The sequence below is a fragment of the Phaenicophaeus curvirostris genome, chromosome 13 (genome assembly GCF_032191515.1).
Source record: "Phaenicophaeus curvirostris isolate KB17595 chromosome 13, BPBGC_Pcur_1.0, whole genome shotgun sequence".
Classification (NCBI taxonomy): domain Eukaryota; kingdom Metazoa; phylum Chordata; class Aves; order Cuculiformes; family Cuculidae; genus Phaenicophaeus; species Phaenicophaeus curvirostris.
Genome location: NC_091404.1, coordinates 3,972,452 through 3,994,116, shown reverse-complemented (window position 1 = coordinate 3,994,116; position 21,665 = coordinate 3,972,452). Strand labels below are relative to the sequence as shown.

The window sequence follows — 21,665 nt, the reverse complement described above, 5'->3', positions numbered from 1 at the left end:
CTAAATGGTTTCTGCAGTAACCAGCTGGTGAATGCCATCGCATTAGTGATGGGGATAACAGGGGGGCTTTTTCCCTTCAGCCACGCCATCCCTAACAAATCGATTTTAGCTCTGAACTTGATACTTGCGGCGCTGAGATGGGCCGTGCAGTTGTAACCGCTCTGCTTTCCCTCCGCAGTTAATCGGTTGTGTTCAGAGGATACTCATGAACCGAAGGCTACAGCAGCAGTACAATCAGCAGCAGCAGCAGCAGATGTCGTACCAGCAAGCAGCAATGAGTCACCTCATGATGCCAAAGCCTCCAAATTTAATCATGAATCCTTCCAACTACCAACAGATAGATATGAGAGGAATGTATCAGTCAGTGTCCAGTGGGATGCAGCCACCACCGTTGCAGCGCGCGCCACCCCCAATGAGAGGCAAAAATGCAGGGCCTTCCCAAGGGAAATCAATGTGATTTTGCACTAAAAGCCGAAAGGATTGTTAAAATCAGAGAAAGAACTTTTATTTTTTTAGGAATCAATGGCTTAACAGAACTCAACTGTAAAAAAAAAAAAGAAAAAAAAAGAGTTTGGTTGGTCCCCTTTAATGCCATGTTCCATGTTAGCGTCCCAGCTTTGTTTAAATAGGACATTGTGTTTTCCCTGTTGTCAGTGATGTTGCCTAGAATCTTCTTACATACGTTGAGTACAGGAGATAACAAGTTGTTTTCAGTGAAAACAAGTCCTCCCGTAACAGTAGCATCTCCACAGGTTTCCTGTCTAAACTCTGATGCTCGCTTTTAGCAGCTGCGAGGCGGTCGCCAGACGCGAGAGGCTTAGGAAGGACTGCAGGTCTGTATGTTTCAGTAAACCATGTGTGAATTGTACACAGCTGAGTTCTTGATTAGAGTTGATTCCTCAAATTACGGAATACTGTTCTGCTTACCCATTTCTTTATATGAGTGGGAATATCATAAGAAGTAGCCTCGTTTCCTTTTGACTGAGGTCTGGACTCAAACTGTATCATCTATGCTGAATGGAACATAGGAACAGCAAGTACTCTTTGAAACAGAATTGAGTGCAGGGTTCTGAAATGCTATGCTCTGAGACTTGCGAGTCGTGCAGTTCTATAGAAACTGCGTCTAGAGCCTTAAACAGTGACTGGGGAAGGCGGTTGTTCTTCCCCTGTCCTCTGCCATTTTTTATTATCAGTTCTATGTGATGGAATAACAAACGGTGATCTCAGAGCGGGAGATGTTTTTCCTTCCCACGCTGATTCACTCGATGCGGAGTCCAGTACAAAGCACACTTCTGTTAACTCCTTAATGCTGGTGCTACTGTCTTTTCCCATTGCCGGCAATGGGAGACGGGCCAAGAAAATGGAATTCCTGGTATTTGGGAGGTTACAAGGGTGGTGGTGGCCAGGGTCAAACCCTGCGATACGGACAACTTGAAAATGGCAGAACCATTGCCGATTTAAAATCGGAGCAAAGAACGCGCTGTAGCAACTTCCAGAGCTGCCAGAACAGTGAGACAACTTCTCTTCCGCTAGGCAAAGGGTTTGGTTATGCACTCCTCCCCGTTCCCTTTCGTTTGTGTTGAAACATGACTTAGTGCACAAAGAGCTTGGGTTTTGGTTTGGGGTTTTTGGTTTGTATTTTTTTAAAGTAGACCAGAGATAAGGTTCTGGTTTGTTCTATATCGTTAGCCACTCTAGTTACCCACACATTTTGTGCTCGTGAAGATCTAATTAAGTACAAATAGGGGTTTTCTTTGAATATCGTTTGGTTGATTCTTCTCCCCTCCCCGCCCCCCCCAAACTTTTATAATCTGGGGGTAAAAGTGACAGGAACATTGAGGCAACGGTGTCTCGGCTGCAGAGAACTCTGGAGAGAGGAGCGGACGGAGGCGTTTGCTCCAGATATCGCTGGACTCTTCTGACATGCTGACATGAACTGAAATTGCTTTGGTTTCTGTGAAGTTTCTTGCAGGAGTTTGACTTCTTGCCCTGACTGGAAAAGTGGGGTTTGCATCTAAATATGCAAATCCTGCGCGCTGTTTCATTTTGTGATTGAAACTTGGTTTGTGATCTGAACAGAGTTTGTTTGACCTGTTGCAAACCCAGCTACAAGTTGCTGTTTTGGACTCTCTTATTACAAGGTACCAGGAGAGAACCTTGGTGTGTTCTCATGCTTTGCCAGCTCTACAGTTCGATACAATCTGGGGGGAGGGGAGCAGAGAGACCCGTTCACCCGAGAAGAAACAAAACGTGAGACTCTTGAGACAAAGATTTGAAGGCAAACGTACTCTGGGCAACTCTCACCGATATCGCTACGTGTTGTGAATAAGAGAAATACTTTTTACCAAACCTGGGAATGTTCAGTGGAGTTTTACAGTGACTCAAAGACTTAAATGTGGAAGTTTTAGGCAACATTTAAAGGCACATTTTTTTTCATTCTGGACAAAACTATGGATAACAGCAGACTAACACATAAGAAGAAATCAAAGATAAGCATTGAGATAAAACCTGGACCACTTTGCATACACGTTTCTCACTTGACATTTTAGCCGCATAACAATGTGCTTTGAGTATAACATCGAGCTTTAACCAATATTTAAAGACAGAACATACATCAGTAAGATAATAAAAGGCTCATTTTTATATTTGTTTTAGATGTTTTAACTAGGTGAAATGGCTTAAGATGACGGATAAAAATGTTGCTTGTAATACAGTTTTGCCTGCAAAATTCTCCACGTTTTGTAACCTGTTTATTCCTTTGGATGTAAAGCGTTTTTGCTTAGTATTGTGATATTGTATATGTTTTGTCCCAGTTGTATAGTAATGTTTCAGTCCATCAACCAGCTTTGGCTGCTGAAATCATACAGCTGTGAAGACTTGCCTTTGGTTCTATTAGATGGCTTTTCAGTTCTGTATTAAATATCTTAAGTGCTATAGACAAGGTGTCACCTCTTCCTCTAAGGCTGTTTTGTAATATATATAAGGACTGGAAATGTGTTTTTAAAGAGAAGAAGTATTCAAGTATGACGATATCCTATCTGTGTTTTCACCATTCAGAGTGCTGTTTAGTAGTTGAAACTTAAACTATTGAATATCTCATTTAATAAAGTGACCAAAATACATCATTGGCTTGTGCTGCCTTCGCTAACGCTGCGAGGATCCAGGCTCAGAACGTGTCATTTGAGCACCGCGCTGTGCTCTGAGTTTGAGCTCTCGTGTTTTGTTCTACAGCAAAGTGCCCGTTGCTGGATGTTGCCATTGATTTCATTTAGGGAAAAGAGTTGTGGTCCAGGTCTCAAGTTACATGAATTAATTGTAGCTTCTGCAGCCAATCTGTTACAAATGAAGAGGAGTTATTGCCCAGCAAGGAAAAATTGTTATGAGTGAGGTGAAACTCCGCTTGGTCAGATTAGAATAACGTGCTTGCATGTTTTAACCTCATAATTGTTCTCCCTTTCCTAGTTATTAAATCCCACCTGCTGGGCAAAAAGACCCCTTCACAAAGAAAATTGCGTGACAGTTGTGTTCTAAACCTGCTCCTACACTCACTCCCTGTGCTTGAAGCTTTTCTGTGGCTCCTTGCTGGTGCTGCAGCCGGTCCTGCCGCTGGGATGGGGCAGATGCTGTGGGAGTCGTGACTGTGTGAAAATAACCAGATTGTGCTACAAGGGGCGGAGCGGGCAGCGCTTTTAGATACTCGTGTAACAGAAGTTGATCCAGAAGCTCTGGCAGAGGCAGCACGTGGGGCGGAGGCTGCGTGGTGGCTGTTGGTGTCGGGCTGGGATGAGTCCCCAGGCAGAGCAGCCCGTGAGGTGCCAAATGCTCACCCTGTGGATTTTTGTCTTTACCTTGAAAGCAGAACTGCTCTGAGCAGAGTAAATGAAAGTAAATTCATCATTTCAAGCAAAAGGTTTTGGAGCTGTTTACGTTTTCAACATTTACGGAAAGACAAAGGTCCTAAACGTTCCCTGCTGGAGGTGTTTGGAGAAACGCTGGTGTTGCAGCGTCAGCCACGTAAGCGCACAGTGTCTGAGCTTCCCAGACCTGCTCAGGTGCTGAGACCCCATGTATGTGCTGTTCAGTATTCCCTGGAGATGGGTTGGAGTGTGGCGCACCAGCAGGACGCTGCCCAGGCTTCGGGAGCTGTGCTGCTGGGAAAGGTTGGGAGTGAGCTGTGGTTTGAGTTTCAGAGGCGTGCGCAATCCTTCCTCTGGCGCTCTCAGTCCCCGTGCTGTGCAGCAAAGGGTCTGGAGAAGCTCCCCGTCTGCGGTGTGCGGGCGGGATGAGTGGTTCCTGCTGTGGGTGACCTTGGGTCGCCCCTGCACACCCAGCCCCTGCCCGGCGGATGCGTAGGAAGCCACTTCTCTCCTGGTCCTGGCACCAGGACCCTGCGTGTGTGGGGATGAGGTGGCAGGTGGTGGCTAAAGAAGGGCATTGGGAAAGGGCTGAGATGGGGAGGCTGCCCTGGAGAAGGGAAGGGGAGCACAGGGGAGGGCATCACCCCCGGGTCTGTGTTCAGCCACTGCCAAGGTCTGACCAAACGTTGCCTTGGCCAACGTGCCAAGGCAACCGACGTGCACGAAATGACCGACGTGCACGAAAACTCTTGGAGATGCTGAATGTGAAATGGTAACTGATGCCTGGGGTAGTAATCGGAGCCTAAGCCCGTGGTGGCAGCTACTTTTATAATTCAATGGCACAAAGCGTGTTTCTCATCTCCGTGGGCTCCGGCTGGTGCCCGTTAGCAGCAGGCGCTTGTGTCTCACATGTTTATCTGCCCCGCTTGGGCGCAGGCATCTTGATGCTAGAGGCTTTCTGGTACAGTGAGGGAAGAGCCCGAGACCCCTTGGTGAAATGGCCTTTGCAGGTCTTTTACTGAAGCCCAGCCAGCACAGGTAGGAGACGACATCCAGGTATTTCACACGGTGAGAGTTTCACTTCTCCAAAGCAGTTACTTGCTTTGGCAAAAAAGAAATCGAGTCTTCTGCTCCTTAGTGCATGACTTAGTGCTCTTGGTTTAAGTTCCTTCCTACAATTCCACTTTACGCTGCCGTACTGGCTGCTGGTGGTGTGCAGATCACAGGCCCCGGTGCTGGATTTTGATGTCCATTTCCCCCCACGGCTGCAGGCGTTTTGTTTTTACCCTCTCAGCCGGGTATTTGCGCTGCTTTGGCCGCAGAAAGCGCTTCTCCCGCAGCACTGCCTGCTGCGTCCCACCGTGTCCCAGGAGCTCTGTGCCTGCGGTTCTGAGCGCGTCTCTCTTTCAACAGCTGCCCACGTGCCTGTAGCACCCAGAGAAGCAGCACATCACACCTACGTTGCATGTTTGCCCACTAATTATTTTCAGCACAGGTTCCCTACTGCCTTGTCTCCCATCCAAGAGATTTTTCCAGCACGACCTTGGCCCCGTTTTGTTCTTTGAAGAGCTAAGAAATAACTTACTCGCATCTACCGGTTAAGAAATGGTGCTGAGATACCAGGTAACCCAAGTAGCACCGTTGCTGTATTTTGTGCCCTGTGGCTTGGTAGGAGCACTCAGTAACCTCACTGTATTTCCTTGCAGCATCTTTGTCACTATAAGCTTTCTGGATTGAGCTGAAGCCGGACTTTGCTCAGACTTCGCAGATGCTTCCTTGGATGGGACAGTTGGTGTTTCAGCCAAGCCCTGAGTATGAGCCGACTCCAGCTGTTGGGTTGTGGGAGCAGACATCGCCCTTTGGATGAGGGCTCATCTACCACCGGCGCAATCCCATGGGATGCAGATACCTTCGTCGCACCGTCAATGAGCATTTCAGGCCTTCTCCTTCGGGGATGCTTCCATCCCTGGGTGCCCTTTCAGGAACAGCTCAGCCGCGGGCTGGCAGCTGCAATGCATCTCTCCAGACGTCCTGTACCTAACCAGAAGGGCATCTTCCCTGCTTTTTGGCACAGAGTTTCTGGACTCCAACTGCAGTTCCGGGCTCTCCATCGCCTTCTCCACAGGAGGTAAGTCTGGAGCCTCCGCTTCTTCCCCCTCATGGAGAAATGAGCCTTGAGCCACCTGTCCCACCCAAGAGAGCTCCCTGCAGGCAGCAGGGTCTCTGTGGGGACGTCCCTAAGGTCACACGTGCACTGACCCTTGTAGATCTGTCTCCTTGATCGTCCCCAAGACTGTCCCGGTGCCTCAGATCACACACCAAAGCTGGGGAGACGGACACTCCTGCTGGATTCGCCCTGTGGTGTGTACTCAGCACAGCGCTGGCCTCATGCAGAGGGTTTCCCGGTTTCTGCACTTCTCTGTAGTGAGACTCAGGGAAACTGCCTGCCTCTTTGCCACCGACCTCCTCCCTCTGGCTCTGCACAGCTGTTCCTGAGATAATGTTTCCCTTACAATGTGCCCACCCCTCTCGGGTGGAAGGAGAGGGGCTGAAAGCAAAGCCTTTTGTCCCGTTTACTGTGGTGGCTTCAGACCTGTGGTTTCTGTGGTTAAAGCTGCTCTGTGTGTGGGTGGGTGAAGGGTGCAGCGAGGTTTCTGCACAACCAGAGCCTTCGCCTTCCCTTTAGGGGAAGATTTTCAGTTGGCTGTTGTAACTGTGAAGTGCGTGGAAACAGCATGAGCTGAGATCCCTAACGTTGACATTTTCTTTAGGTAATTTAGGACAGAGTCTCTCAGGTTGAAGCATCGCAAACATATTTTCCTCTAAAACATTCCCAGCAGGAGCAGAGGAGGCCCTGGGGCTCGTCCTCTGTCCACCACCACTACTGCATGCTGCTCCCGCTGCAGGGTCCATCTGCTAGCCCTGTAAAAGCCACCAAGCCCAAGAAGCAGTCGGCATTTCCAGTTGCCTTTTGCCAGAGAGAGTGGCAGCTGGTGGGGTGAAGGCTGGATGAGGTGACATCCCGCTCCATTGCAGGGACAAGTTGGAGAGGCGAGGCACGCGCATCCACATGGAAACACCCGCTGCGCATCACTGATGGCTCCACACACCACTCAGAATGCAGCTGAAGTTTGCGGTTGTTAATGATGCTTCTGTTAAGCTCCCAGGTCAGTCAGATTACTTGCATCTTCAAGTATTTTGTTGAACCAGAACCAAACCCAGTAAATTCCTGCTGAAAGCAACCATTTGGGTGGGATTCAGCAATGCTGAGTTCCCCCTGTAGAGGATGCCCTGTGTGCGAGATGACGCCAACCTCTATGAAGGGGTTTCCAGGAAATTCTTTGTGGATTTTGTTGTTTTCAAGCACATTATTTTTGAACTCAGATTCTGGGTAGGAGTTTGACACCATCTCTCGCCTCTGCGTGTCCCTTGGCAGCCGGAGGCTCTGCCGAGGGTGCTCCCAGTTCAGGTATCAGACAAACGAGTCCATCGCGTTGCCCCCACAGGCTGAATCAGCTCCCTTTGGGTTGGTGAAAAATGTCCTTGGCATCGCTGGGATCAGGTTTTGACTTTCATTTTGAAGAAGAGGAGCAGGCTTTTAACCACTAGATCTATTTTCAAGTGTAATGGAAAGCCCTGGCTGGAAGGAGGCAGGATCATCCCAGGAGCAGAGCAAAGCTTGAGGTCTGAGGGGTTTCGCTTTGTGTGAGGGAAGGTCAAAAGTGCATGTTGGGACACTGTTCAGGAGCAATTGTGCTCCTGATGTGGCAGCTGAGGATGAGATGTTTCAGCAGTGACTCAGAGGAAGAAGGTAAATAAACACTTTTTATTTCAAACACAAGATTAAATTCCTTCATGTCTGGATCATTCAAGGTAAAGCTCCTGTAATCTCCTCGTTGTGATCCACATCCCATCGTCTGGTGGCTGCTGCACCTGGCCCGCCCCCCCGCCCCCGCCCCCCCCCCGCCCCCCCCCTCCCCCCCCTGGGACAGCAAAGGGACACGGCAGGGATGCAGGAGGGTGGCCCAGAGGGCAAGAGGCGTCTGGGAGCAGGGTTGGGCACCACGGCTGCCGCTCCATTAGTGGTGCAGCTTGTGAAGAAGCTGCTATGGACCATCCCTAGACCGGTGAAATCGCTCTGGGAATTCATGGATGGAAGCCAAAGGAGCCGAGATTTTACCTCGACTGCTTTGCAGGGGGAAGACTGAGAAACAATACTGTGAAAATGCAACCATGATACAGAGAACTCCAACTCAAAGCTGCTCCATCTGTATCAGTGTGGATTTTTGCACGCTATATAGAGCAACATTTCATACCAAGTTCATACCCATGCTGCAAAGTGCCTGTACAACAACATGCTCCCACTCTCACCCTGTACTAAAATTCGTCACTCCTGATCATAAGTGAAAAAAGTAAACCAGGATAATTCCTGGAAGCTTCCCCTGCAGTTTTGCACCAGCCCAAGCAGGCAGCAAGGGCAGCTTCGTGGCCAAGACTCACCCAGGGCTGTGCTGGTTACTCAGATGAGCTGCAGCACGAAGCCTCCACCGTGAGCGTCCCCAGCCTGACTGGAGAAAGGCTGTGGCTCTCCAGCACAGTGCCAGCCGTGGGTGGGAACGTGGGGCTGGCTCAGGGCTGCTGAAACACTGGCAGGTTTGGCTGAGCTCGGTGAGAGGCAGGAGCTGCCCCGGGTACAGGAAAGATGATGGGACTGTGTGACCAGGCAGCTTCTGCAGAGGAAAACACCACGCAGCTGTGACTGTTTGAGCACTGCCTGCAGGGATGATTTTCATCCACGGTACTTGCTCAAAAATGAGGAGTTTTTAAAATTGCTTTTGGGCTTTGGACTTTATTGATTTTCCATGATGCTTCAGGTAAATCTCATGTGAGACGTGGTGGTTTTGTTGCAGGAATGATGAGTCCATCCAAACATTCAGCAGATGCTCCAAATGTTTCTCCATCTGATTTTTGACAGGGTGGTTAATCCGCAGTGGCTACGTCACGTGCTGAAGTGTCTCAGCTGCCTGTGTCTCCCATCGAGAGCTGCGCCAGCACTTCCCAGGCTGTCGGGGCCGCAGGGGCAAAGGGAACCTCGAGGATGCCGACTGTGCCCACCAGGTTCCTCCTGCACAGTGATGGTGACACACGTCCCGGGTCAGTCCCATCCAACGGCTACAAATGACGAGCCGTGTGTGGTGTTTGGCGTAGCCCCAGGACCTATTTTGCTCTTATCAGGGGAAAGGATAGGGCTGGATTTGCAGTCCTTGGAAATGATGGCTCATTGGACACCCAGATGGTCATTTCAGTGGGGTCGTGCTTCCAAGGTCCATTCCAGGTATAATTCAATGTCATCCTTGTACAAGAGTTTCAGGTTAAGGTAATTTATCTTTACCATATGAAGCCTTTTTAGAAATGGTCTTAATATTCATATTGGTGGGGAAATACTGAGTTAATTGGTAAAGAGTGCCAAAAAAAAAGGGCTAGCAAGAAATCTACAATATAAAGACAATTTTATTGCCGATAAGCTCTTAAATCTCATTTTTTTTAACCTGTTTCAGTAGGACCTTATTCTTCCTGATGAAAATCTGGTCATAGCATCTCTCATTAAAAATAAAATTATTTTGAAATAAATAAATATATAAAATAAATATCATATACATTTTATAAATAGTTCTGTCCTTATGCACAGTATCCATGCTTACATCCGAATAATGCTCCTTGCCCCATTCCCACCCCAACAGCAGGAAAACCCTCACACATCAGGACCAGTCCACGTAGCATCATCCCTGTGGCAAACTCCCAAGCTGCTTAAGCAAGGTACCATTCAAAAGGCTTTTACTCCGCAGGAAACCATCTCAAGCTTAGCAGCAGCATGCCCAGCAGTTCTGTGGTCTTTTGTTTTCTTTTCTCCTCTTCATTTTTAGTTCTGCACCTCCCTCTTCCCGCCCCACCAAGCCCCAGTGATCAGGTTTGCTCACCTGCTTGTTCCTTTAAACAACCGTAACATTGAATATTTGGCCTCTCTTGTAGCCACCGGGTAAAGTAAGTGAACAAAAATGAGCGATTATACGTAGGGTCCCCTCCCTTCCCCTACCCCCATCCCCATAAATAACTCAGGTTCAATATACGCTTGAAACAAGGAGGAACAGCAGTGTCTGAATTCAATGTAAGTGCTTTCCTATGTCATCTATGCTTACAGGAGTGATGGAATGACTACTAGTATAGTGCTCTGGGAAAAAGCTTGGGAGCCCAAGTATGTACACTGACGGGCAGCTGCGAGAAACATCACCTGTAGTGGAAGAGGTCTCTGTACATCGCAGGTATTTTGGCAGGGTCCACAGGCCTGGGTAAAAAATGAGTGAATTTCTGATGTCTCTTAGTCCTGTACCCCTCACGAGGGGAGCCGTCCTTGTTCAGAGCCACGTAGTAATGCCTCTCCGAGTCAGGATGCTTGTACAGGGTGGAGGCGTATGTATTATACCAGTTCTCTTCAAACTGCTCTCGGAAAACGCACTCCCGTGTGAGCTTCTTCTGCATTGGGGCAGAGGTGGGGAAGAAAAAGACATTTATGTCAAAAAATAAAAAAAGAGAAATCTTTTCCTTCTTCCTTCAATTCATTTTCCTATAATTCTCCCAGGTACCTTCTCCTGGCTCCTCTGAGGATGGGGACTGTGTTGCCAGGGATATTTCCCCTGAGTAAGAGCTGGAAACGGGCACAAGCCCTACAAGCCAGGACCTGAAGACTTCTTAAGTTGGAGGAGAGAGAGGAGACAAATGGAGGAGGAGAAGGTGGGTGTGCATTTTGCAAAGGTGCCCCATAAAATAATCAAACAAGAACATAGCAGAACTCTAAACCTGACAGCCAGGTCTCTATGATTGGAGTGTGAGTTTTGAGCCCGCTGGGGTGGCCATGCTTTGAAGGTTCAAGGCACATAATAGTATACACTGCAACATGAATGAAAGCATTCCTCCAGCCTTTCATCTTCTGAAGTGCCAGGTAGCTGTGATGTGAGGCCATAACAAGTCCCCAGGAGGCCTGGATGGGGAGCACTGCTCCAGGGATGTCTAACCTTAGGGAAGATTTACAGCGGCGACAGGTGATGTATTCAGCCCTGGTGAGGCTGCACCTCAAATCCTGGGTTCAGGTTTGGGCCCCTGGCTACAAGAAGGATGTTAATGGGCTGAAGCACGTCCAGAGAAGGGGAATGGAGCTGGGGAAGGGTCTGGAGCACGCGGTTATGGTGAGCAGCTAAGGGAACTGGGGTTGTTTAGCCTGGAGAAAAGGAGGCTGAGGGGAGACCTCGTCGCTCTCTGCAGCTCCCTGAATGGAGGTTGTAGCGAGATGGGTGCTGGCCTCTTCTCCCACATGATAAGTGATAGGATGAGAGGAAATGGTCTCAAGTTGTGCCAGGGGAGGTTCAGATTGGATAGTAGGAAATATTTCTTCACTGACAGAGTAGTTAAGCACCGGAACAGCTGCCCAGGGGAGTGATGGAGTCACCATCCCTGGAAGTGTTTAAAAGATGTGTGGATGTGGCACTTTGAAACACGGTTCAGTGGTGGACTTGGACGTGTTAGGTTAAGAGTTGGACTAGATGATCTTGAAGGTCTTTCCAAACTGAAGCACTTCTATGAGGTGATGAGTGTGTGCCAGCCCATGGCATGTGTGTGCCATGTGCCCCCAGCTGGCACATCCTGTGTTGGGTGGGTGGTTGTTCAATGGTGGCTCTTCTGTTCATGCCCATCACCCCTTTCCTCTCCCTCCCATCTCTCCCATGCCCAACCACAGCAAGGACACAAATGGCTTTGCCAGTGTCACCAGGCTGTGTTGCAGAGGATCCTGCCATCCCGTCCCATCCTACAGGGGATTTCTGGGGGGCGTGGGAGTCCTTGCAGATGAAAGGCAGACTGCAACCATAGGATGCTATATTATAAACACTGTACCTACCACTGTAAAATATTTGGGTAGGGAATGTGTCTTATCTGCAGCACACAGAGTGCTAAGTAAATGTTATTGCCTGCAGTAGATGTTTTGTAACATGATTCAGGAGCTCACCTGCACTCAGAACCTGTTTTGAATGTTTTGCTGCTAATTAAATAAACCCTGAGGTGAGTTGTGAGCCCTCCAAAAGCCTACGCCACAGCCCGTGCCATCTGAGATATAGGGAATTGGGTACTGTGGGTTTCTCTTCCCAGAACCATCAATAAACATAGGTTATTTTTTTTCTTCGCCTAGGATGCCATCTACTCAGAATAGGTTGGAAACTGCTGACCAGCTGAACTCATGTGCTGCTACTTTGCCTCAGTTTACAGGCTGTTTGGAGGTACAGTGTTTATGTTAAATGTTTGGAGAGTTTGAGGTGATGCAAGAGGTGATTTAAATCGCCACAAGGGGTGACTTCTTTCCAAGTCCTGAGAAGTCCCCAGTGAGCCCTATGCCACGGAGGCAGCGCACAAGTTGCTGCCTGCAATTTTTGCTACTTTAATTGTTAGTTGTGTTTCTGAAATCTGTGGAAAGCTTATCAGAAACGATGGCCTGAGGTTAAGCAGGACAGGCAGAAAAACTGTCTGTCCTGAGGGAACTCCACGTGTCACTGCGGGGATGGCTGGCTCAGGCTATATCAACACACAGATCAGGCAAAATTAACACAGAGGGAAATAATAAATTTGCTGAAAAGAGAGGTGCTGCTGCGTGGGTGGAGACTCCAGCCCTGCTCTCTGAAGTGCGCTTCAAGATTTTTTTGTGTTCTATGGAATCCCAATGACTTTACTTTTTATCTGTCTTGGAGATTTTCAATTTAACCTCTGTCTCCTCATTTAACTTTCTTTTATCACAGAAATAAAGAGGGAAAAGAATGGTTATCAGTGCACGCTAGTAATTTGATTATTGCCTATAAACATCAGTAATTGCATCTTAAATAGTGAAAGGGTCTCTGGTAGTCCAGGAACAGGAGAAGGAAAGATGATAGACACTTGTGGTTACTGTTAGTGCTTGCTAAGCAAAGGTTTTCTGAAGGCTTTGTTATGTGCAGAGTACACGAGTTTGTTTCTACGCTATGGGACTGATCTGATTTGGTTAGAGGAAGTATGTGCCTTCTGCTTTGATTTAAAACTGGTTTCTTTTGTTTCATTTTAAATTTACTGTGATCCCTCCTTAAAAATCAGTATCCTAACATAAGGTGGTGCTGTGATCTAGAAAGAGGCACTGGTGATGGGTTGAATTAAAGGCAATGGGGCATCTGAAGGAAAGGCACCATTGACGCACAGCAGCTGCAGAAAAGGAAACTTAAAACCAGCTCTGAGAAATGCAATGAATTTTTCAGAAGAGAGGTGATTCTTCTAGATAACTTAAAATAGCTATTTTATTTTGAGTCGAGTTAAATAATTAGGAATTGAGTTAAATTAACCTGCGGGAAGCAACTCCACCCAATTATTTAGACCTGTGTTGTGACCCATCTGTTAAGAGCAGTGTTTGTATGCTGGGCACTGCAGTGGGCTCCTGCTGCACCAGTGTATCCTCCACTTGCAGCCCTATTTCTGTTGTAGCAACAGTGGCATCATGGGTAGGATGGAGGTATGTGGGACCCCAAGGACTTTGGAGGCCTGAAACAGACACAGCTCATGACACCGATGAGGTCCTGCAGCCCCTATTGCTGTTTGTTATATGGTGTAGGAATCAGCACAAAGCCTTAAACTTACCGAGCCATACAGCTCGCCTCTCTCATTCATGCCGAGGTAGAGTCCTGAGTCCACCCCACGGATGCTCACCAGTCCCACTGCCAGGCTAATAAACTCCAGAATCCCTAAAAGAGAAAAGAAGTCCAAATCATACAGAGAATAGAAACGACACCAGGCTCTGGTGACAAACATGAACCAGCCCTTCCTAATCCTTGCGGAGCTTGCTATATCCCTGTCTTCCTTATTCATAACAACACAGTTCTTAAACCCATAGTCCCATACGCGTGCAATCTTCTGATTTCCACTCTAGGAAACCTCTTGAAGGTGTTAGTCGGGACAATTAGACTCTGAGTATCACACAGTCCCTAGCTACAAGTCACGGGCAGTCTCTTCCTGTGTCCAGTGCTGAATTAATTAGCCTGAAGGTAGCAGCAGAGGAAGGAAGAGGGTTTTCACCATCCCATCTAATGACTAGACAAGACGTCTCCATTGACAGGAGGACATAGTCACTCTAACCTTTAGCATGGCTCCAGGTATCTTAATATAGCTCCCAAAACATCCAGTCCTGAGAAATTGCCACTCTGATCAGGTTACCCCTCAGAGCTCCTCTTAAAAGTATGCCTTGAGTCTAAAATCACCGCATGACGAGCGGCCACCTGAGCCAGCTGACTTCAGCGGCAGTCGCAGCTCCTGGTCACCCTTCAGCCTGGGGTATGTGTCTTCTGCTCAGCCAGGCGTGGAAGTGATAAGTCTCAGAGGATAACTGCATTGCTGCCTAAATATAGGACAGATAGACAGCAATGGACACCTCTGTCCTCCTTTGCTCAACAGACTCATCTGTCAGGTGCTGGCAGCTAAGCTGGGTGCAAGAATGAGTCTTTTTACCTTATCTTCCTTTTATCTTCCTTTTGCCCTGCCTGCTCTGGGGCTCATGTGTTGAATCCAGCCTTCCCTGCAGCCAACAGGTGCTTGGCGGGGGGGAAATGAAATATAGACTCAGGAGCTGCAACTCCTCGAGACAAAGCAAGCAACAGAAAACATATTTTACAGGCCAGCGTAGACATTTTCCAGGCTGAGGTATGGCCAGCTATACGCCCCGTCCTGGGGACACATATTGCTTTCGGCCATGCCAGAAGCCTTCCCAAGCTAGGGAGGTGAACCAGGACCCTGGCCCTGCTTTGCTCGCTCCCCAATAGTTATTGTGTTTTCTTCTCTGAAAAGAAGCACAAACAGGGAGGGAAGAGGAGGATGATGAGGGGAGTGGTCTTCGCCTCTGCTACCCACTGGTTCTCACCTGTGGAGGGAGTTACTGAACTGCTGGGTGCTTCTGCTTTCCCACCTAAAGGACAAAAATGATGACAGCCACTGTTCGAAAGCAGGGAGGAAGGGATGATTGACAACTAGAGAGAGAGTGCAAAAACAAATAAAGCAAGAAATGAGCACAGAGACACCCAGAAATGGGAGAGTCTTTTTCAGGCTGGAGACAAGTGGATGTTCAAGTGAGAAATACCTGATAACCAGAGAGCAGTAGATGGCCCCTCCTGTAGGTACAAACACAGGCCTCAGCACCAGCATGTTTCTTTCTAATTGATTTGTTTTCTGTCACCCTTAAGAAGCAGGAAAATGCTGCAGGTACCATTTAGAAACTAAGGGATGCCTGAGGTAAGGAATCAAAGAGCTTTCCTTAAGTAAACCCACAAGCACACTCTGTATGTGGCATGTGAAGCCCCATCTCCTAAGACCCGATAAGGAGCAACCTGGAAGCAGCATTAGCGTCCCCCTTCTCTGAGTGTGTGGGTGAGACACCCCTCGCCTGGCGCAGACTGGGAGAACACTTGCTGGTTTTGCAAATGAAATTTCTTCAAGGTGTGCCCACAACAATCTCATCTGACAACATCCCTTGCAATATTGCCCTTTTCTGATCTTTGAGTGGCACTTAAGAGACATGCAGGGAAAGACAACTATGTTGAGAGAGTATTAAGAATGTAACTTAAACCCACAAAAGTCAGGAGACAGAATGAAGGCTGGAAAAATGTGGGCGGATATCCATCCTGTCCTTAACTCACTCCAATTGCTAGACAAAATTGCAGCTTTGTACATCTGATCTCCAGCAGCACAGGGAGCGGCCACGGGGGCCAGCTCAAGAATTTTCTTTCCAGTTGTAGTGGCGTGTTTTTGTGGTAGAATATGCTTTTTTTTTTCCTTTTCCTTTTTCTTTTTTCATTCCCCCGGGACTTGCCTCTCTTTTCTTGCTTTGATTATTAATTCTGCTTGTTCCTTGAGCTGCTCTAGATAACATTTGGAGAGGTTTGATTAAGACTCCAACTGGATTCATTTACCACCAAAGCACTGAATAATCTCCTGAGCTTTGCCACAGCCAGACCCGCACACTCTCGCCTTACTTTAAACCATCCCTGAAAGAACAATTCAGCCCTTTGCACCTGTCTCTTCTTACATGACTGTATTCAGGAGCAGGGCTACAGAAACATCAGATGTTGTATTAATGTCTACAAAAGTAAAGCTTTGGCTGCAAAACTCAACAACTGTTCAGCAACAGGTGCCCTATGGCCTGAATATCGAAATCTACAACAAAACGTTCTCTACAGGTTTCATCAGCTTCTCTGGGAGACTGTGTTACAAATCCACTGGCAGGTTTGTACCCAAGCAGAGTTTCATTCACTGCCTACATCAGTCTGCAGTACACACTCACGACTTTTCTCTTTCCTTGCTTGCAGTTAAGAGTAACACTCTGGGTGTCGACTTGTTTAATGCTGCTGCAAAACAGACACGAGACAGAAAAGGTGCATTTTTTCCTGTCAGGGATTTTGCTGGTAAATTCATCTCAGTTTCATTCTCAGAAGGATTCTCGTACGGTTGCTAATGCCAGTCCAAACCCCCTCTGGAATTCGACCGTCCCTTGGGGTTTTTTTGTACAGGAAGGTTCTTAGCAGATGCAATGAGAACAGAATCATTTTTGAAAACACTTTATTCTTCCTGCAATGTCTTAGGTGGAGCTGCCAGTTCAGAGAGTGAATTTGAGCTCCTCTGTAGTGAGACAATGAGCTTTTTTCCAACAGTCCTGGAGGGCTTCACCAAATTTTGTGTTAAGCCTCCTCTAGGAAAAATAAGCTGCACCCCATTGCTCTTGCACGAGTTGTATTTTTACAAGTATAAAATATCACATTCCAAAAGACAGGTGTTATTTAAGAATGCTCCAGTCCTCAACAGACGAGAGGCAACAGTCACTGTGATTGCTCTGGCAGTGTGGGTGCTCCCACCTCCCCTGTGTCCTGTGGCCACATCCCCTGAATGTAGTGGTATAAAAGAATCCCTCCCTTTAGCCCTTGCCATTAGGACCTCAGTGCTCTGTTCTGCATCATCACAGCTTTGGCTCTTTTTCTTCTTCTTTGGAAGACTTGGATGTCTCGCACATCTGGTAGCTTTTGGGAAGGCTGTGCATGGGAGGGTGCAGAAATTGTCCGTCTTTTCCTGAACCCCTTCCAGTATTAAGAGACAGGGATGCAAAGTCTGGTTCCACCCTGTATCTCATCTGCAGCTTCATGGAGCACACAAATATCTGCTCATGATATAAGGGAGCACCTTCCCAGCCATGTGGCCTTGATCCACCAAGCCAGCATACTGGATTTCTAAGTATTTCCCCAGATGCCCCTAGATCGAAGGCAGCTCTAAACTTCTACCCTGGAAACCCTATCTAGCTCCGTATCCCTCAATGCAGTTTTGTAGCTCCCCAGAATCACCCAGGCTGCCTATTCTTGTAATAAGTTACGCTTTCTGACTGCTGCATGCAAAGTTTAGGAATGCATCGATACATGACATCCTAATACGAACCATACCAGTAACACTGGAACATAAATATTCATGGCTACTGAATGCAGATGGTGAGCACTGTGTGCCAATACGTTATTGCTCTGAGTCTCTGCTGAAGCGAAGTTTAGTCCAACTTTATCTGAACATGAGGATTCCAGTCTAATCCTTCGGGGCTTTGTCGTGCAATTACAACAAATAGCTATTTATTTTACACTGCCTCTGGGAAAACCCTGAAGCAGAAAACTATAATATTTTATATCTGAAGTCTGGTCTAGTTTATGTAGCTGGATGCTGACTGCTAAAACACTTAGAGAATGCCAGTGTTTCGATTTATTGAATGCACTGTGTGACTTAAGCTTAAGCGTGCAGAATTCATGAAAAGTTTTAGCTTGTTCAACACGTTTTTCCAAAGTTTGTTTGGAAACACACTTATTTTACTGAGCCTTCATAAAAGAAGGAACAAATGCTGCCATTTGAAACTGGCTGTTTACTTGTATAAAGAATAAGTAAAAAGAACTGACAGAATCACTACGTGGCAGATTGAACTAAACCCAAACAGATGCAATGGGTTTGCTTTCAGTTTCTTTTAACATGGAAACTCATCCTGTATTGCAGCACGAAAGGTTAAAAGACGAGTGTCTTTGGGGAGGTAATTAAAGAACGCTTGCCCCTTGAGCATATTAGTACCTGACTGACCCTCAGGTTATGACTTTCTTGTTGTCTTAAGCAGGGACATGCTATGCACACACCTGGTGTTTATGGAAAGCGCAGTTCAGAGATAAGCTTCTCCAATTGTTCCAAAAACCTGCCTTACAGTACCAACAATAGCAGCAGCCACAGCGTTCTGAAGTGTCAGAAAGGACCGCTGCAAATAAGTAAAAGCCAAAAAAAAAAAAAAAAAAAAAAGAATTTCTTTCACAGAGGAGTTAAATCACTTGAAAACTATAAAAAGTCTTGCAAGCACTTCTAGCAACCTGTTGACAACATAGCTGAGATCACTGGCATGGGACCCGTTGATAGCTTACACAGACACCTGCACCATATGTTGAAGCAGTGGGAATTTTTCTTAGCTGTGCTCAAACTTACTGTACTTAGCCTGTGGCTTGGGATGCATTTTTTGAAGATTACATACAGTCTCATTAGAGATCCCCGTTCTGGTGTGACACTGATACGGGCACTGCCGTCTTCCTCCTGTGTCCCTGGTGGCAAGGTAAATCCACAGTGCTCTACCTATTGTTCCGTCTTCTCCTTTCTTTCTGAGGACTCCTAAGTATCTCCCCCTCTTCAGCTTCCCCTTTCCTTTCCAACAACCTCCCAAACTGAATTTCTGACACCCATCCAGCCAAGTGATCCCTGCCTGCTTTGGGAAAGACGCTCTTCTAATGAAATTCAGGCAAGTAAATCAGCTCCCAAATATCTGTGGAGGCCAAAACCCAAATAAATCCCTAGTCCCCAAAGACTTAGGAACTTCTTTTGCCAGCACGCCTTCTCCTTTCTTTTCCCTCCTCCCTGCTAACTTCAGAGGCGCAACTGGAGCCGTCCACCTCCCCGGCGCCCTCTTTAATAAAATTTCCTTTTTTTTATTTCATTTTCTTTCCCCTGCTAAGGCAGGTTTTTGTGCACCTGCAAAAGGGCCGAGCGCCAGGAGAGTAGGAAATTGGACATAAAAACCCCCGCATCGCTGCGGAGTGAGCGCATTTGTTTAGGAGCCTTGATTATATCCTTAATTATAGCCTGGAGAAGAGGAGGCTGAGGGGAGACCTTATCGATCCCTACAGCTACCTGAAAGGAGGGTGCGGAGAGGAGGGAGCTGGGCTCTTCTCCCAAGCGACAGGTGACAGGACAAGGGGGAACGGCCTCAAGCTGCGCCAGGGGAGGGTCAGACTGGACATCGGGAAAAAATTTTCACCGAAAGGGTGATCGGACAGTGGCAGAGGGAGGCGGCGGAGTCCCCATCCCTGGAGGGGTTTAAAAGACGGGTAGATGAGGTGCCGAGGGACACGGTTTAGAGGCAGGCGGTCGGGCTCGCTGCTCCGGGAGGGGCTGGGTATCCGAGGTACGGGGGCACCTGCCGGCGCGGCGCTTACCGAAGCGGCTGTGGTCCTGGCGGGTGCCGTGCACGGTGCCGTTGGGGAAGATCTCCAGGTGGAAGCCGGTGCGGCAGTAGAGCTGGCGGCGCCGCAGGATGCCCTTGAGGTGCGCGAAGTCGGTGGGGGAGCCCCGCTGCAGCCGGCCCTCGATCTGCCCCAGGCGCTCGTTGAGGAAGCCGGGCGAGTCGGCCAGGGGCAGGGCGGCGGGGAAGCCGTGCAGCTCGGGGTCCAGCGCGCCCAGGAGGCCGCCCACCTCGGCCATGGGGGCGCAGAGCCCCTCAGAGCCCGCCTCCCATGCCGGGATGTGTCCCGCGCCCCGCCGCCAACTCCACTTTATATACGTACGCACCCCCCTTACATTGACATATTGGATATTTAAATGCAAGCCACACCTCGCTGGCATCCCCTTTGGCTACGGCTTTTTTTCTTCCCTCCCCCCCCACCCCTTTTTTTTCTCTGATCCAGGCTATGTGTGTGTGTAAACCCACCCCGGCTTCACTCCCTCTTTTATTATGAAAAAAAAAAAAAAAAGAAGGCAGGGAGATCTACGCATCGCAGCGAGGCAGAACGGAGCCCGCCCGCCCCCGGGGTGCGGGACGGGTCGGGCTGGCTCGGTCGCCCCCCAAACGGTGCAAAAATAGCACGTGAGAACCACAGAATGGTTTGGTTGGAAAAAGATCTTCGAGATCCTCGAGTCCAGCCGCACCGGCGCGTTATTGCACCGCGTCCCCGAGCCTGCCCGGCTTTCAAACCCCGGCAGGGTCGGGGCTCCCCCGCCGCCCTGGGCAGCCGTCCCAGCGCCGAGAACCCCTTCGGAGAAGGAATATTTCGCGATATCCAGCCTACACCTCCCCTCGCACAACTCGAGGCCGTCTCCTCGGCTCCTATCGCTTGTTCCTGGGCAGAGGAGCCCAGCACCCACCTCTCCACAACCTCCTTTCAGGAGCTGCAGAGAGCGATGAGGTCTCCCTTCACCCTCCTCTTCTCCAGGCTGAACAGCCCCATTCCCTCAGCCTCTCCCAGACCCCCTGTGCTCCAGCCCCGCTGCCCCTTCCAAGAGGCGAGCGCTCGAGACGCCTTTTTTTAAAAATTTTTCTTTTCCCCAGAGGAACGTGTAAAAGCTGAAAGCGATTTTTTTTTCTCTTTCCCCTCTGAGAAGCGAGCCCGTGCCGGGTTTGCAGGCGCCGAGGGAGGCTCCCTCCCCGCCTTCCCCATGTTGGAAACAGGTGTTTCCGCGCCCGGCCCGGGCTGGGCAGCCGCGGGCGCCGCCGACACGCGGGCTCGGGAGGCACCGGCGGGGCTGGGGGAGGCTCCCCCTGACCGCCAGGCGGCGCTGCTGCTCGCGTCCCTGAACTGAAAGAACCGAGGGCGACCCCCCAAAAACTGTCCCCGAGCTGGGGCAGAGCTGGAGCCCCTCAGGGGGTCGCCCCGCAGAGGGTGCCCCGCTGGCAGCTACCCCTTACACGGGTCTCTGCCCTCACAGGGCGTCTCTCCCCCACACTTAGGGTCTCTGCCCTCACAGGGCTTCTCTCCCCTTCACAGGGGGGTCTCTCCCCTCACAGGGCTTCTCTCCCCCTCACTTAGGGTCTCTGCCCTCACTGGTTTTCCTCTTCTCCTCGCAGGGCTTCTCTCCCCTTCCCAGGGGGGTCTCTCCACTCACAGAGCGTCTCTCCCCTTCACAGGGGGGTCTCTCCCCTCACAGGGCTTCTCTCCCCTTCCCAGGGGGGTCTCTCCCCTCACAGGGCTTCTCTCCCCTTCCCAGGGGGGTCTCTCCCCTCACAGGGCTTCTCTCCCCTTCCCAGGGGGGTCTCTCCCCTCACAGGGCTTCTCTCCCCTTCCCAGGGGGGTCTCTCCCCTCACAGGGCTTCTCTCCCCTTCACAGGGCTTCTCTCCCCTTCCCAGGGGGGTCTCTCCCCTCACAGGGCTTCTTTCCCCCTCACTCAGGGTCTCTGCCCTCACAGGGCTTCTGTCCCCCTCACTTAGGGTCTCTGCCCTCACTGGTTTTCCTCTTCTCCTCGCAGGGCTTCTCTCCCCTTCACAGGGGGTCTCTCCACTCACAGAGCGTCTCTCCCCTTCACAGGGGGGTCTCTCCCCTCACAGGGCTTCTCTCCCCTTCTCAGGGGGGTCTCTCCACTCATAGGGCTTCTTTCCCCCTCACTCAGGGTCTCTGCCCTCACAGGGCTTCTGTCCCCCTCACTTAGGGTCTCTGCCC

The 21,665-nt window shown here is 49.3% G+C and overlaps 2 protein-coding genes across 5 annotated transcripts in view; one reads left to right on the top strand and one right to left on the bottom strand.

Annotated features, from left to right (window-relative positions):
• The window catches only part of ATRX (ATRX chromatin remodeler), a 478,294-nt gene extending 475,169 nt beyond the window's left edge, over positions 1-3,125 (top strand). For all 4 annotated transcript variants that reach the window (XM_069867767.1, XM_069867766.1, XM_069867764.1 and 1 more), the window contains one exon: positions 179-3,125. In XM_069867767.1, coding sequence (XP_069723868.1) covers positions 179-457 — 279 coding nt within the window. In that variant the 3' untranslated portion in view covers positions 458-3,125. The remainder of the gene's footprint in view (positions 1-178) is intronic.
• A 5,321-nt stretch (positions 3,126-8,446) lies between these two features.
• Positions 8,447-19,810, bottom strand: FGF16 (fibroblast growth factor 16). The gene is made up of 3 exons (XM_069867924.1): positions 19,451-19,810; positions 13,557-13,660; positions 8,447-10,388 (listed from the first exon to the last, which is right to left on the bottom strand). Exons 1-3 carry the CDS (start codon positions 19,713-19,715, stop codon positions 10,143-10,145), a joined length of 615 nt encoding a protein of 204 aa, XP_069724025.1. The 5' UTR covers positions 19,716-19,810; the 3' UTR covers positions 8,447-10,142.
• Positions 19,811-21,665: the final 1,855 nt, after the last annotated feature.